This window comes from Candoia aspera, chromosome 3, assembly GCF_035149785.1.
Source record: "Candoia aspera isolate rCanAsp1 chromosome 3, rCanAsp1.hap2, whole genome shotgun sequence".
NCBI classification, from domain to species: Eukaryota; Metazoa; Chordata; class Lepidosauria; order Squamata; family Boidae; genus Candoia; species Candoia aspera.
The window spans coordinates 33,113,425-33,130,560 of NC_086155.1; the positions used below are offsets into that span (position 1 = coordinate 33,113,425).

At 38.3% G+C, this 17,136-nt stretch overlaps 1 protein-coding gene across 1 annotated transcript in view; it reads right to left on the reverse strand.

Annotated features, from left to right (window-relative positions):
• LOC134493042 (rho GTPase-activating protein 39-like) overlaps window positions 1–17,136 on the reverse strand; it is a 95,555-nt gene that overhangs the window by 32,554 nt on the left and 45,865 nt on the right. Inside the window, exon 2 of the mRNA XM_063297272.1 lies at window positions 3,159–3,557. Coding sequence (XP_063153342.1) covers window positions 3,159–3,557 — 399 coding nt within the window. The remainder of the gene's footprint in view (window positions 1–3,158; window positions 3,558–17,136) is intronic.

Below are 17,136 nucleotides of genomic sequence, written 5' to 3' on the forward strand. Positions count from 1 at the left end.
TTGTTGTAATTGGAGAGTTCTTCATGTAACAAACTGACAGGTTAGAACAGATGCATCCCAATACTAACAGGAGAAAGCAGGGCTGGTAGCATCTGCAGTTCTGTTAGGCCTTGCTAGCTTTCTGTTAGAAAAACAGCATCATAGGTGCCAACCCTACACATACTGCAAAAGAGCTTGTGTTATACATGGTTATTAGACAGGTGCTCCACCAGTTTTGTACAGCTGCCTTTGTTCATTATCAGATGATAGCTAAGAATGTCATAGGCAGCTGTTCAAATGGATTATATGAACCTTCCATGCTAAGAGTTCCTAGTATTTTGTTTGTATTTCTATCTCGGTTGTGCATTATCAATATCCTATGATACCATTTGGTTTATTTTTCTTTAAACAACAGACTGTGCAGTTCCAGACTCAGTACAATAACTGGGAAACCAATCAGGAGTACTTGCCACACGCTGCAAATTTTATCAGTGCAACGACTATATGGACATATTCTATTGTTTTCCTAGAAACAATATGGAAGTGGATTGCCACTGCTTTCTTCTGATTTGTTCTTTCAACTTCCTAATCTAGTCGATAGTTTTGGAATTTCCTCATGGCCACCCGTCCAAACATATCCAAAAACATCCAAATATTAAGTCTGACCATGCTTAACTTTTTCAGGATGAGGCCCAAATAAAAAGTAACATTTGAGCATTATGTGATTTTAACATGGGTTTGATACAAAATAATATATGCATATATGTACACATTGCCGCTTGGCATATGTGCTAAACATTTTGATGGGATGTAACTATAATTTTGTGCAGAGATCAGTTGCCAGTTTTTTTTTCCAGTTATTTGACACATTGGCATTTGAATGAATTGCTTTTTGCTTTGGAAGATATTGAAAGTGACCTTCTTAAAGATTAAGAACCTAACCTTAGGACAAACGACTGGTCTTCAGCTGATTTTCAATGAAATCACAGAGTTCTCTCTTCCTGTGAACTGTCAAAAGGAAGAGGATCAATCCTTCCTTTTCAGCAATGTGGAAATAAATTCTTTTAACTTCATTATCATCTATTTCTATTTCAAGATGCATTAGAATTATAAATTTAAAATTTCAAGTCAGCATGGTAATTGTACATGCTGGGCAAAACTGTTGTGTGCAGTATTGGCCAACAGAATCAACACCAACTGCAACAGTTATTAGCTCTTAGGCTTTATCTCTGAAAATGGTTTTACCCTGTCTTTCAGGGAAGGCTAGTTCCCCAAATGGGAAAGTACCTGTATAAATTACTTATAAGGAATATAGTGTGTCCTATAGTCCCATAATAGGAGGGACAATAAGTAAGCTGATTGTAAGCAGACTGCCATTATCTTTGGCTCTGACAATGGGGCCATTTGGCTTTTTTAAATGTTCAGCCTTAGAAAAAATACAATTCCTCCATGGCAGTTGCCTTCAAGGACTTCTAATTTATTAGGAGAATTAGCTTTGTAGATTTTAAACAATGCTTGAAATAACCAGATAAAAAATGTAACTGTGAGTGAAAAAGTGGTTATCCCGTGAACATTTCTAATGTTATCAGAAAAACAGGTTTCAAGAAAAGCTTCTTTTATCTAGTGACCTTCACATTTGTTGGACTATACCTTCATTCACTGCCAGCCAATAAAGCCATCTCTATTTTCCTGGCATTAATATTATTTATTAGAAACTTACTGAATTCATAAGATGACAGTATTGCAACTGTTAACAGCTTTTGAAAATCTTATGTTAGAACCTTCAAAGTCCTCTAAAGATCTAATATCCAAAACATACAATATATGTTTATCTATCTATCTATTAAAAGGTGGGATAAAAATCTAATAATAATAATAATAATAATAAAAACATACTCTATTTATCAGAATTAGCTTTATTTTTGGGAAAATATGCATAGATTTTCACTTTGCATTTAATAGTTCTTGCCATTTCTTTAAAGAGTCATACTAATTCCATTAAATAACAGATAGATGTTCATTGAGTTAAACATATTACAACTTATTTCTTCCAAACTTTAAAAAAAAAAAGAGCACAAACCAAATCAGGTTGGGGATTGTATCTCATCTGTGGAACTAATTTAGGGTTTGAGGGGGGGGCATCTTCTGGTGATGGTGAATTATTCTTCATTATTTTTATTTTTATTTATTTAAGGCAAAGTTAAAATACATTTATAAAACAACCTAACTAACATATATGATTGAGGTCCAGGGTGCAGTCTATATTTAAATTACAATAATCACAATAACCTTAAGAAGTTCACTTTAACTTAAAACAACCTTGTAAAGGAGTTAAGTAACTGTGCACTCAAGATCACATGTGAATTTCATGACTGACTACAGACTTAAACAGAACTTTCCTCATTCTGGGCTGGCCACAACATTTCAGAATTTTTTAAAATAGTGGCATAAATATAGGCATGGTAGCCACCTGGGACTTGCAACCTCAGCTCTTTCCAGGTCTTCAGTTTTTACCAAAAAAAATCAAATTTGCTCGTGATCTGTTACAGAAGTAATATGTGCTTATGAGGAACCCAGCATGATAAGGGGGGGGGGGCAATGTTGCAGCCATCCTCAGTGCTTACCAAATACAGTGATCACTAGATGGTACCAAAGAGATACAGACGACTTTTTGCTGCTATCTAGTGATTATCTGTATTTCTGCAGCTCAGATCTGGTAGCCCATTTAATATGATGTAACCTACTGGTGCCACTCTACTTCCAAGATGCTGCTGCTGCCACCGATCCCCCTCTCCTGCACAAAAGTAGCTTGTTATGCAGGCCCTGGGAATCAGAATCGGTCCATTTCCTCAAATGCAGCCACAAGCTCTTTAACCAATAACTAGTACTGGGACAGGGGGTTCCTCTGAAAAGTGTGCCTTGGGGTCAAGAAACCTCTATTCATGCCCCTGGTTTATGATGATATTTACTGAGATTCAACAGCTTTCAGCTCAGCTGCTTTCACTCAAATATTTTTTCCATAGTTCTCCAAGTAGAACAAACACAACACCACTTACCTACTTTTTTACAATAAGCAGCTAGAACTATTCCTCACCTTACAAGTTTTTCTTTTTAAAAAAAGGGTGTTTTTCCCTCTTCCCTCTATAGCTACAAAACAGAGAAGTCTGAAGACAATTTACCTTTCAGTTTCTGGCCTCTTCTCCAGACTGTTGTCGTCTTTACTCTTCTCCATGTCCTGTAGAAGAGTTATCTGGATAGGAGTGTTTTGTCCCTCACTACTTGTACTGCTCCTGTGCTGTGATGTCCTGAAATCAGACTGGGAGTTGCGTTTCATGGCTTGGAGCTGAGCTAATGGCACAATGTCACAACCCTGTGGCCTGTGCCACACGGTCTGCTGAGTGATGGCATTGTAATAATAGAAACGATTGCTGTTTTGATCAAAGAGTTCCCACCACTGGTTCTCATCAGACTGACGAACTCTGAGGTTGGGTGGTGGATCCCAACCACACTCCCCAGTTGTCAAGTTGACATACATTCGCTCTCGAGAACGGGGTTCAATAATTTCCACCCAATCCGAGCTGAAATAACAAAGGAAATACATAGTTTCAATCCAAACCACAATGCTTTGTCATGACTACAGAAAAGGTTGCATGTGAGATCTGTGGCTACCTATTTATGAAGTTGGATGGATCTGTACCATTCTGGAGGATTAACATATATTAATAACTGTTTAGATTAAAAATGCATATTCTAAACTTGGGCAATAAACAAGTGTTTATTTACATCAACTTTCTATTATAATATTTGGTAAGATCCTGGTTCTATCCTATGAACCGAAGAGTCATAAACCACATGGAATGTAACAGGAAATTCCACACTTTTTTTTTCCTGTAGTGAAAAAAAATATATATATATAATCCCCATATAATCCCCATATAATCTAGAAAATCTTCACCATGCTGCAATCTTGTAAAGCCAGTTCAGAAAAGTTGTTTGCAAGGTAGAACTAAAATATAGCCACACATAACCATGTGGCTATATTTTAAAAACCATCAAGGCTATAATTTACATCTATATATTGGCTATTCAACTCAAGATCATACCTGCAAAAGAGAAAGCATCTGTATCATGAGTAGTGCTTTTTTACAACAAGAAATAAGAATATAACACATTTGTACCTTCCAAATGCTTCAAAGATTTTGTAATTTTCAAGTTCAAGTATCAAACATACATTTTCTCTAATATAGACCCTCACCACTTAAATAGGATAAACTGCATATTTCTTGAGATGGCAGAGGTTTAGACAAGAGTTCGCAGTAAACTGTACCAGCAAACTAGAAGAAGAGGCAGTGGTTCAGGAATTAATGCCTGAGAATCTTTAAATACAAAAGCATTATTCTCAGAAATCTAAACAAACAAAGGTTCACTTTAATCTGAATGCTATGGCTTTTTCATGGAAATTCTCAATACACTCACAGAGGATATTTTACAGTATTAACCAAGCCACAGAAAAGTACATACAATTCCCTTCTGAAGTTCTATAAACGAGCAGTTTTAAACCAAACCATTTGCTACAGAAGATACTGCATTTCAGCCTCCAATAAACCTTTCCTTCCTTCCTTCCTTCCTTCCTTCCTTCCTTCCTTCCTTCCTTCCTTCCTTCCTTCCTTCCTTCCTTCCTTCCTTCCTTCCTTCCTTCCTTCCTTCCTTCCTTCCTTCCTTCCTTCCTTCCTTCCTTCCTTCCTTCCTTCCTTCCTTCCTTCCTTCCTTCCTTCCGTTTTTGGCCTTTGAGGCAGTTTGATTCCTGGTGAATGCCTGGACAAGTCATATTATTAACTATTTTATTTTTATGCATTTCTCATCCTGAAAGAGCCCAATCAAGAGAACAAAAATGTGTAAGAATGATTCAACAAAACCATCATTAATAAAACCATCGTAAAACATGACAGTAGAAACAATTCTATTTCCCCAATACATGTAGTCCTTGTTTAGCGACCACAACTGGGACCCTTCGCCTAACAACCCAGTTGCTGGTTGTTCAGCGAAATGGTCACTAAGTGAAACTGCAACTGTGCTTATGATCTTTAGCTTTCCTTTGCTTTACAGACTTGTGAAGGTCGTAAATGCAAGGATTGGTCACAAAATTACTTTTTCATCACCATTGTAACTGCGAACAGTCACCGTATGAGGCAGTTGCTACTACTTATATTTGCTTTTTTTAAAAAAGCTATATAGCTATAACTTGAGAATATCTATCTGCCTTTAACAACTCTGTCTAGACCAACATTTTTAACCTTGGATTCTTAATATGTGATTTTAAAACATATAATTAGACATAAAACTACATAGATTTTTTGATGAGTTCAGGAAGAAAGTCTAAGATTCACATTTTCAATAGCATATATGGGTTTTGATTGGGCTCCTCTTAACTTTACATCCTCCAAGGTGTCTATTTTGCCATGTCCACCAGTTGCTTTTATAAACTACATATTATCTGAATTTTGGAGCTGAAATACAAATATGATTTTGCCAGCACAATAACAAACCAAGATTTCAGCTTATGGCAAAGACTCTTATGTACTAAAACATGTTTTGTTATGGAGTAGAATGCCAGGGCAATGACAATGTAGGAAAGTTCTTTTTTAAAAAACAAAACATTAACTGGAGTGTTACACATAGGTATGTCTCACTCCATCTATGATATTTATACCCTTAAACCTGTGACCAGGCACAGCACTCATGAAAACAGCTTTCTATATTGCCCCTGCCCCACCCACAATAAAAAAACTGGTGCATTACTTTCCTTTGTTTAAAATGGAAAGCATGTATTCCTTTTCCTAAAACCAAATTATTTAACTGAACACATCATTTAAACAGAAGCATTGTCTGCAAGGTTGTAAGTAATGCAATGATCTACCTAGTCTGTTTGAAGCTCAGACATAAAGGAAACAACTTCAGGCTGCTTTGGGGGAGCCTGGAGGCACTAGGTGTTTTTGATCCCTAAAGTAAACTTATTTACTAGACTTTTAGCTCATTCTGATCTGTAAGGCAGTCTGAGACAACAGCAAGATCTGCATCAGCAATACTTCTCCCTTTCTTGAGAAGCATTCCCAGGCAGGAGGTTTCCAACTGTCCTCACCAAGCAGTTTGCCCAATTTAGGACCATTCCTCCTGAATCCAGTGGGAGGGTAGTGTTTGAAGAGCATTCATGTCAGTTAAAAATAGGGAGATGGCAGAGAATGACTGTCCAATCCTGGTTCAACATTAAGCCCCGCCCTCAAACCTTGTTCTGAGGATGCACGCAAGGATAGGATGAAATTTGTAACACTCCTGCACTCTCACTCCTGCACTTTCTATAGCTGACAACAGCTGACAACTACTTGTTCCAGTTGCACAGGTTTGACTACTGAAGAAGCTGATGTGAAAGAAAGGAGGGATACAGAACAGCTTTTCATCAGCTGTTTGCCTTAGTTCTAGTTTCTGTCTATGGCTAGGCAGCACTGAATTATTAATAATTTTGTATCTCTCCAAGGTGTCTGGAGTGCCTTGCTGAAGTAGCTCATCTTGCAGTTCATCACACAGGTCTTCTTTAAATTGGTCAAGTAAAGCCAGTTCATTCCAGCTAACATTTCTCAAGTAGCGTTGAGATATGCATCTACAAATGCCTGTACTTGGCATTTGTGAAAGGTAAAGGTCCTCTGTGCAAGCACTGAGTCATGTCTGATCCCCTGGGGGGACACTGCTTTCGTGACGTTTTCTTGGCAGACTATAGCGGGGTGGTTTGCCATTGCCTTCCCCAGTCGTCACCTTCCCCAGCAAGCTGGGTCCTCATTTTACCAACCTCAGAAGGGTGGAAGGCTGAGTCGACCTGGGCCGACTACCAGAGAATCCAGCTTATGCTGGGATCAAACTCAGGTCACGGGGAGAGTTTCCGCTGCAATACTGCCGCCTACCACTCTGCACCGCACGAGGCTGTACTTTGCATTTATCTTGGCACAATTTGTAAATTTCACTGTTAACTGTTGCTCTTCTGGGAGAGTGAAAAAGGCAGATCTCAGTTTAAGCATAAAATAGATTTAATTCTCCAGAACAGAATTAATAGCATCAATAACTGAAGCTGTACATTTTGCAGCTCCATTTTTCAAGAGTCCAAGATTAAATCCCATCTCCTCTATCTTCTGGGTGATTGATTGAACCAACTGGATAATCAGAGCAGATGCAGGCCCTCCTGATTCTTATGCTGAAGCAAGATACTGGCAACCTCTTCAGCAGTCAGCTGCATATCAAGAGGCTTACTCATCATGACCAGCAGCCATAACTTTGAACCAAGGTCATTTTTGTAGTAGAGGGAGTAGGGATTAGTCAAAATTAATGTCAGGTTTCTGAAAGCAGCCTGAACTGGAAGTTGTTAAACTCAGGAACAAATTCTGATTAGTAAGATTTTAATTCAGGAACAAGTTCTGATTAGGAAGATTTATTAAGAAGAAAGTTAAAGTAACAACACAAAAATTCCAGTGAGTACTCTACTTTCAAACAGAATACTTATATATAGGCAAATTAGGATGGAAAGGTTCTAGATTTCTTTTCAACATAAAGGGAAGAGCTTGTCTCTTTTGGGAAGAAGGACAGATTGCACCTACTGATTGTCTGGGAAAAGGCCACTACATTTCATAGCAATCTGAAAGCCAGCTCACATATGAAAATACCTTCATATCTAAGAATGTTCATCACTGCTGATTTAAAAAAAACACCACCACCTTTTCTTTCACTTTCCTAACCTACAGATTTCCCTCCTATAGCCCTAGCTGATCCGCAGAAACATTGGACATCTTTGTTTTACTTTTTAATTTCTAAAGCCAAAAAAGGTTCAGGAGAACTTTCCTTTTGTTGATATATTTTTCTTTTCAGGAAGTTATAAAATATGGAACAAACATGTTATCATGCAATGAATAAACCAGAAAAGAATACTTTTTACTTCTTAAATACTGTTAGTAATTTCATTATACATACATAAATACACATAAACTCCAACTTGGGGCGTGTGTTCCAAAATGAAGTTTTACGAGCCTGGAGTCCTGGTTGGATAACATGCTTAACTAAGTTGTTAAGCATTGGCTAACTTGTATCCAAAAGGGAGGTTGGCTGAGTTGTATCCAAATGGGAGGTATGCCCACCTGGATCTCAAGTATTATATCAGCCTTGATGCAGAGGAATGGTGCCTATCCATTGGAAGACTGATGATTACTAGAAGCTCTGTTCCATAAGTGGCCAGATGTGAAACTAGTCCCTTGTCATGCGCAGAACACTTCCTGGTGGCTATGATGTTAACCAGTGTGACCAATCTCCACAGAGGGAGAGAATCAATTCAAACAGTCCAGCTCAGGCATCTTACCAAACCTAATGGACTCCACGGTTGCTTCAGGAGTTTCCCAACAATCCAGAGTGTGATTCAGTTAAGAGCCTTGTTGATTTCTGGAAAATGGAGGTGACAAAGGGTCTTGACAAAATTGTTCCTGAGTGGCCTCTTTTGTGGAAGATTGTTGAGAAGTAACAGGGTGGCAGTTACAAAGAGCTCTGGAAGAAACATATTATCCAAACCCTTTTTAGTGCGGTTTCAGGCTCAGGCAGGGATGGAAACTGCACTGATCACTCTCATTAATAACCTTAATTCACAGGTTTGTGTTATGCCTAGTATCATGATTTGTAGCATACATTTTCCCATCATTATTCACTTGGAGAACTGAGGGTACAAGAAAGAATGAAGTAATCAGTAATTCTGATTCCAGACTGGGAACCCTTTTGCTTTACTCCGCCAAAAAAGGCAGGAGAAGTGAACATTCACTTTTGTATACTGTTCTACAATGGTTTTGCCCTTTCCTGAATGGCTGATTCCAGTCAATGACTTACAGCTCCTACTGAAACAGCTGATAAAACCTATGGCCATGATAGCCTTTCTCCAGCTCTGGCTGGTGTGCCAGTTGCAGCTGTTCTTGGAACAGAAGGCATTGGCAACAGTCACTCATCTCTTTGTCATCTTGTGACGGCACTACTGTAATTTATTTTCAGAAGAATGCTCTTGAAAACCACCCAGAGACTACAGTTGGTACAGAATCCAGCTGACCACATGCACCTTCACTTTTAACTAAGATCTGGCTGATTTTTATTTTTTAAGATGCCTACACTGTCACAATCATAACTCATAATCATATTTTTCTATTTAATCATATTTTTGCTATTTATTGCTATTGCTCATTAGCTTTTATAAGCTATTTAAATTCTACTGATTGAAGCAACATAAAAGCTCCTTTAATAAATACAATACACCTCTCAGTCCCTCTCTCTTATAAGATGCATCAGTAACTCTCCAGTTCCATAGTAAGCTGTAACAGAAGCTGGTATCTTTGCCCAACACCCAGAACGTTACTATTATGCTAAACAGTTGTGCTGTAAGGTAACATTTATGCAGCCCTCTGAACACCAGCATCACTGTCATTAACTCCTGCAGCTGTGAAAAGCATTCAAAAAAGGTGTTTGATGTTGCATGGGAAGGCAAACAAAGCATATCTCCATGAAATTTTAAAGCAGCCATGTCTTTTGCAAGGCTCCCACAATTGCTTCAAAAGTGGTTCCCAAATATCTGCAAAGAGAAGTATTTCATTTGTGCTTTCACACATTGTGAAAAAAATGGTTTATGCTACTGAATACTTATGGGCTGCAGACCAGTGAAATAAACAGCAAACCAATAGGTTTGTGGAGTACTGCTGCTCACCTCAATTCTTATTAATGCCAGCAGCTTTCAAATGTTCCTGAGAGAGGGTTACATGCTCCCTTCAGATTTTGCAGCCTGGGTGGGTAAACAAAATTTAGGGCTAAGGACCTTGTTCCCACCCATTATTTCTCTCTTGCAATTCGTCCCCTGTAGGAAATGAACTGGGAACCACTAGCTGCTTTCATACTGTCTAGGGCCACTCTCAGAACTGTTCCTGTTTCCACCTATCCCAACTTCTCTTTTCAGCAGAAATGGAATATTCCCCTTTTTGGTCATCAAAGGAGGCTAGGTCAGAGATTAATTACAAGTCTGTCTTAGATCGTAATTTAGTAAGTGCAATTAGATTATATGGTTGAAAAACATCCTGTATACCACTACAAAGGTTGAAGAGAGGTAAGGTATTGCTGAGTATTAGGATGAAACTACACAGATAAAGATTCAGAATTGTTTAATTTAAGAAAGCATCTGTTAACTTTGCCTGTGACAGAAAAACTTCTAAAACCATTGGCAGTAAATGGAATTCAGGCCTAACTTTTAAAAGTAAAGCCAGAAACAAGAGTTTAAACAAGGACAGGAAACCTATTTTCCTCCAGATATTCTGGGCCACAAATTCCTTGTAGCTGCTCAAGCTGGCGGGGAGTTTGTCTAAAAATCTAACCCTAACCTGTAAAGCACTAGGTTGTGTGCTGCATGTTTCACTATGATATACATCCTCTCCATTATGTTCAGTCACCAATGTTGTTGCAAAAAGTTTATCCAGATGGTTAGGAGGAGGTTGCTTACTTTCCAAAATGAAAGCCTTTGACCTACAACTATTAATAGTTATAAAACTATTAAAAAGCATTAGTTGAAACACAAAATGTCACAATCACCACTGTCTTACATACTTTGTTAAATAACCTTTGTTTTGTGTTCTTCTTTATTGTATTTTATTGCATTGTACTTTTCTTTATTGTAAGCGACTTTGGGAAAACTCTCTTAAAAAAGGAAGATAGAAATAATTCACTTTAGGCATGAAAGCTGGCTGGGTGACTTAGGGCCAGTCACTCCCTCTCAGCTCAACTCATCTCACAGGGCTGTTGTTGTGGGGAAAACAGGAGGAGGAAGGAGTATTAAGTATGTTCGCTGCCTTGAGTTATTTATAAAAATAATAAAGGAGGACAAAAAATCTAAAATAATAATAATAAATAAATAATATCAGGGCAATAAACATGTCAAGTACAACTCAACCAATTAACATAACTAGTTTTGGTATTACGTACATATCCAACTGTAACCTTTAAAAATGGTTTTATATTTGCACAGTTTTGTTTTTAACAAACCATAATGGTGAAGTCATAAATGTTCAAGCAAACTAGAGAAGGAATTATTTTGCCAAGGGGAAGTATAAGCATTTGGCTGAGCACAATGACTCAGAGAGGGAATCCTTAATGTACAAGATAATCCAGATAAAGGAGTACAGTGATCAAAAGACTATTAATATCCCTGCAATAAGCTTTTCTCCCCTCCCTAAGGCTTGCCCAAACAAGAAATGGCACGCTAGGTAAACACATCATGTACTACAGACTTGGCACCAGGATTGATATATATATATATATATATCAAATTTATTCCCCGCCCATCTCACTCAGATGGCACTGATGCTTGCTATCTAAAGAGTTGATACATTTGTGGTTGTAATTCTTGTGTTCTAATATTCAGCTTTTTTCATCATGCTTCTGGAATTTTACACCATCCTAAAAATACTGGGAAAGGTCACAAAAAGAGAATTATAAAATTGAAACAGATTCTGGCTTAGGCCCAGATCTCTTAGAACTAGTACATTCCTATCCAACTCTTTTTAAAGTCTGCATTTTTTACATACATTTAGTTGAATAAATAAATTGATTTCAAAATGTTTACTATTTGTTCAGAATCTACAAATGAATTTTGCAATTATCTTGCTACTTCTCTGAGCCCTTGTGCAGGAAACCAAACATTTTACTTGTTCTCTCTGAAAAGCCAGCATATTAATACCCTGAGTCAAGTCTTATTTGCTAATAAAACAGGTCACCGCAAACATGCAAAGCATATACAATTTTATGTCAAATACACAATGAAAAAAAATGAAATTAGGTATTTATCATATATGATGTCCTTCACAATGGATCACATATTATAAAGCAATTTGTGCATAATTCTTTTGGCCCTCCTGAATGTTTACCTCCATTAGAGACCACAGAAATGCTTTTCTCATCATCATACAAGAATGACATGTCAATTTTCCACTATAGAAAGATACAAAATTAAAGTGTAAAATATATTTTCTTTTATTTCACAGAAAAACTCACAAAGTCTTTTAGTATATCTTTTCTCTAATTTTAAACTATTTTATTCATGTCCACACTGCTGTTAAAATAAAAAAAATGTGACAGACTTTACTTAAAATTACAGATCTGACTACTCAGGAAAAAGAATGGAAAAAATGTCTGTTTTCTCCACATCAATTTCTCTAACAGAATATTCCAGATCCAGGGGCTAACTGGAGAAAAATCTTATGAATTTTTTTAGTGAGTTAGCTGCTTTTTAGGAAATGGTTTTACTCATTCATGTTGCAGAATAAAAATTTTAGATGAAATAATTTAGAACATTAAAGTTTCATTTCTGCGAATACCACATAATTCAATACTTTCAAGAACATTATACAACTTAATATCCAAATATACTTTTAAACCTTAATATTGCAGCTGAATGAAAATATTTCTGTCTAAATATTAAAGCAGTCATAATTTTAATATAACTGTTAAAAAAACCCACATCTTTTTCAAGCTCACAGAAGTCCAGAAAAGACCTGGCTGCCTTAATGAGCAGCTGAGAAGTGGTGTATTTTCATGAAGTTCAAAGTATTTCTTCCAAATCATTTTCCTAGCATAGATAGCCCTACTAGATATTATCTTGTCACTTGATGACATTTTAGCCCAAAACATGGGATGATAACCTCATGCAGTGATTTGGTGTAGGATTAGAACACTTCAACACTATGCTTTCAAGCCCTGTTCCTACAAGGTAAGTTAAGAATAGAATAGTCAATAATATCAAAAGCCATTGAAAATCTGAAGAAAAGGAAGTTTTTAATTTCTATACATATTACCTGACACATCATCTACTAGGGTAATTGTAGAATAGAAAACTAGTATCCCCATGATCTAATTAAAGAGCTGAAATGTCACTATTAAATACCTCATCTCAAATTTGGCTTTAATACCTTATCTCAAATTTGTAAATCTGATAAAGGATAGTAGCAATTTAAGGTTTGATGGCAGTAAGATTAATCCATCACCACAGGTACATTTATTAGCCAGTAAGGGGAAAGGTCAGCTACTGTACATAAGAAACAGGCTTCAAGACTTCCCCATCCATCGACACTCTCGGGCTGCACAAGCTGAATGTTATCACCTTGACCAGCTGGTACTTGACAATTATGCCTATTCACAGCAAATTATTAAGGGGTGAATCTATTTCCTTTGAATCATAAAAGACCCCAAACTATGTGGAAAAACTCCACTGGCTTACACTGTTGAAACACAACATGGTTTCTTTAAACAACCTTCTAATCCACCCAAATGATCCAAGTGCAGCTAGCACAGCAGTGCAGACAAATAAGGATATGAAACAACTCCTATCCCCAACAAAGAAAAACCACTGTGTTTAATATGGGGCCTCCTATTTTATTGCCAATTTTCATATTTCTGATTCCATCTCAAACCATCAACAAAAACCAAAATGCTTTAACAAAGTTGACTACAATTAAGCTGTAAGGTGCTTTTGTTTCAAGATCCATGCTAAATTGAACTTAAATGAAGAATAATCTTTTAGTTATACATAGTTACAACTCCAGCAACCAACATCCAGATAAGCATGGATTAACACCAACAATCAAGCAGAAAACAATACCCTAATCAAGGAACTACATCCCCACCAACACTGGCAAGGCAAACTACTGTATATAAACAGGGAGCAAACCCCACACTCACTAGCACTGAAGAAGTTACCTAGTCAGGTAATGAAATGTCTGCAAGCAAACAACCAAGCTCGGAGAGCACGAAGGATCCCATAGTTCAAGCTTGAGCTATATATATTCTTTTCTATTGTTGAAATGGCCCATGGTAGAATATTTTGAATGCCCCAATTCCTTTCTATCAGCAAATAATGAGCTTAATCTTGTGGCTGAGATTCAGCACTGGAAATGCTTTTTTGTTGATCAGTCCAATTTGGTGACATTTGGAATAAGTCTACCCCACTGTTTAAGTATGAGGGCAGCAGCTGTCAATATGAGAGGAAGTATACATGCATGGAAGCAGGTCGAATACTGCATAGCAAACAGCATTTGGTATTGTAATCCATCTGCCTCCTTCATAGTTGTGGGACAGGGAACAGATGGCTGTGGAAAATTCCAGAGACCAGAGTCCAAAGAAATGTAAAAACTAACCAAGCAGAGTGAGTAGATTAGAATGAGTAGATTAGATCTTGGTCTTCTCTTCCCAATGCCTCATGGAAATTCAAAAAGAGTTTAAAGGAAATTTAAGAAAGGGTCTGCAGGTCATTGGGCTTATTCAAACAAAAAAAGGCAAACAAACGAACAAACAAACCCTGCATAATCCTAAACTGATCTTGATCACTGTTAATAACTAATTTGTACCTTTACCAAGAACTTTTGCTCTGCCAGTACAGGAATGAATTCTTACTTTACCTAATCCTGCGGATGCAAATATGAGGTCCACAAAATAGTTAACAACTGAAGATGTACTATCATTTCTCCTGAGAAAAATCACTGATGGTATAGTGGTGCTTAAAAGTTTGTGAACCCTTTTGAATTTTCAATATATCTGCATAAATATGACCTAAAATATGATCTGTTGTTCACACAAGCACCACTGTATTTCTGAGATGGACAAAGAAATAAAAAAGTCATCCCAGAAGAAAATATAATATTGGATTTTTAAACCATGGCACCATTAATTGAGTTCAAACATGGCACTATGGTTTAACAATCGTTTATTGAATAAACTACAACTGAGTTCAGATCAGACAGGAAAAACACTAAGGATTCACAATAACCAGTGTACAGCCAGTCTGGTGTAATAGTTAAGACTAAGATTGGAAAGATCCAGGTTCAAGTTTACCCCTAGCCAGAGCAACCCATTTTGGGTTAGTCTCACACCCAGTTTATCTAACAGGATTGTTGTTACAGAGATAAAACAATGATGGATTACCATATAAACTGCTTGAGCTCCTGGAGAAAAGGTGGGGCATAAATCTAACAAATACATTAAATTCCCACAACTTTAAGCCATAAAACATAATTGACAAACCACAAGATTGGGTTTATACCATAGCGAAAAGCAAACTACATTTGTAGAAAATAAGGGAGATGAACTTGACAGAAATATGCAACTGCAACAGTTATTATTTAAGTCCTGAGAATCAAGACAGTATTTGGAGGCGATTCAGGCAGGTTCCTTCCTGATTCGCTGGGATATAAGGATTGGAGGTAAAGCACAGTCAGGCTTGTAAGATTATAGCCTATCTCAATAAAATATAGTTCTAGTCTTTCTGTGGATTTGTTTTTCTGGTTTGGTCAACCTACTGGGGCTGGACCATTAAGGCTTCAGGAACCTGGTTAATGAATGGGAGGTGCTTATTTAGATCATGACAAAGAGATAATATTTCTTGATCATGGAACTTACCAGAGGCAAGATGATTCTGAACTGACTTCTCAGAGATTGCAAAAACTCAAAAAAGAACTATAAAAAACATATTTGTTATATACTTGTTATTTATTTATTTGTTTGTTTGTCATATTTCTTTACCGCCCATCTTGTATTATGACGACTCTGGGCTGTTTACAGACAACTAAAGTTAAAAGAATAAAATATCACTAAAACAATACAATATAAATATAAAAACGTAAAATATAAAATTCAAGATGGTAAAGAACAATCTTATCATTAGCCCCATCAAGGTGCCAGTGAACCCCATGATAGGCTATCCCCCCTCCCACCCCAAGCGAGGTGACACATCCAGGTCTTAACCACCTTCCGGAAGGCTGGGAGAGTGGGGGCCTGCGTTACCTCCAGGTGTAACTTATTCCAGAGGGCAGGTGCCATGGCAGAGAAGGCCCTCCCCTGGACCCTGCCAATCAACAATCTCTCATGGGCAGGGTCCACAACATGCCCTCTCTGCTTGACTGGGTGGGATGGGTCGATGTAACAGGGGTGAGGCGGTCCCTCAGGTAACCTGGACCCATGCCATATAGGGCTTTAAAGGTGATAACAACACCTTGAATTGGATCCAGAAGCAAACTGGCACCCAGTGCAGCTAGCAAAGCAACAGTGTTATATGTGCCCTCCTTGGAGCTCCCAAAACTGCTCACGCAGCCGCATTCTGAATCAGCTGTAGTCTCCAGATACTCTTCAAGGGTAGCTGTCCTAACAGCCAGGAACCATGCTGAGACAAGGAGTAGGTCTCTAGTGTTTTATTACTGCTACATAACAGAGAATCCTAACAAACTGAAGCAGCGTGGGAAAACTCAGACATACAAATCCCAAAGACTAAGGCGGGCCCGATCTGTGTCTCTTTGAATGGCCACCTAATTCCTCAGTACTATGCATGCGCTTTACAGCCTGGATGGGAGCCCCCTGCTCGCCATCCTCACTCATGACAGTAGCCGCAAGTAGAGCACATTGCAATAGTCTATGCAGGAGATGACTAGGGCATGAGTGACTGACGGGAAAGACTCCCGATCCAGGAAGGGGCGTAGCTGGCGCATGACATGAAGCTGTGTAAAGGCTACCCTGGCCACGGCTGCCACCTGCTCTTTGAGCAGGAGTCGTGAGTCCAGGAGAAACCCCAGGTTCCACACCAGATCTATCTGGGGCAGTGGAAGCCCATCCAGAACCAAACATGGTAAATTCCCAGATCCCCGGGAGCCCCTAACCCACTCTGTCTTACCAGGGTTCAGCTGAAGCCTGTTGTTCCCCATCCAGACCCCTACAGCCTCCAGGCACTGAAAGAGGGTGGTCACAACATCACTTAAGTCACCAGGGATGGAGATACATAACTGAGTATCATCAGCATATTGATGATACCTCATCCTGTGGCAACAGAAGATCTCACCCAGCGGTTTCATGTAGATGTTAAAAAAGAGCGGAGAGAGTACCGAACCCTGTGGCACCCCACAAAGAAGGGGCCGTGGGCTGGATCTCTTGCTCCCTATCAACACCGATTGGAACCGGCCCTGGAGGAAGGAGGTGAACCAGCCCAAGACCACAGCACCCACCCCCAACTCCCTGAGTCAACCCAAAAGGATACCATGATCAGTGGTATCGAAAGCTGCTGAGAGGTCAAGA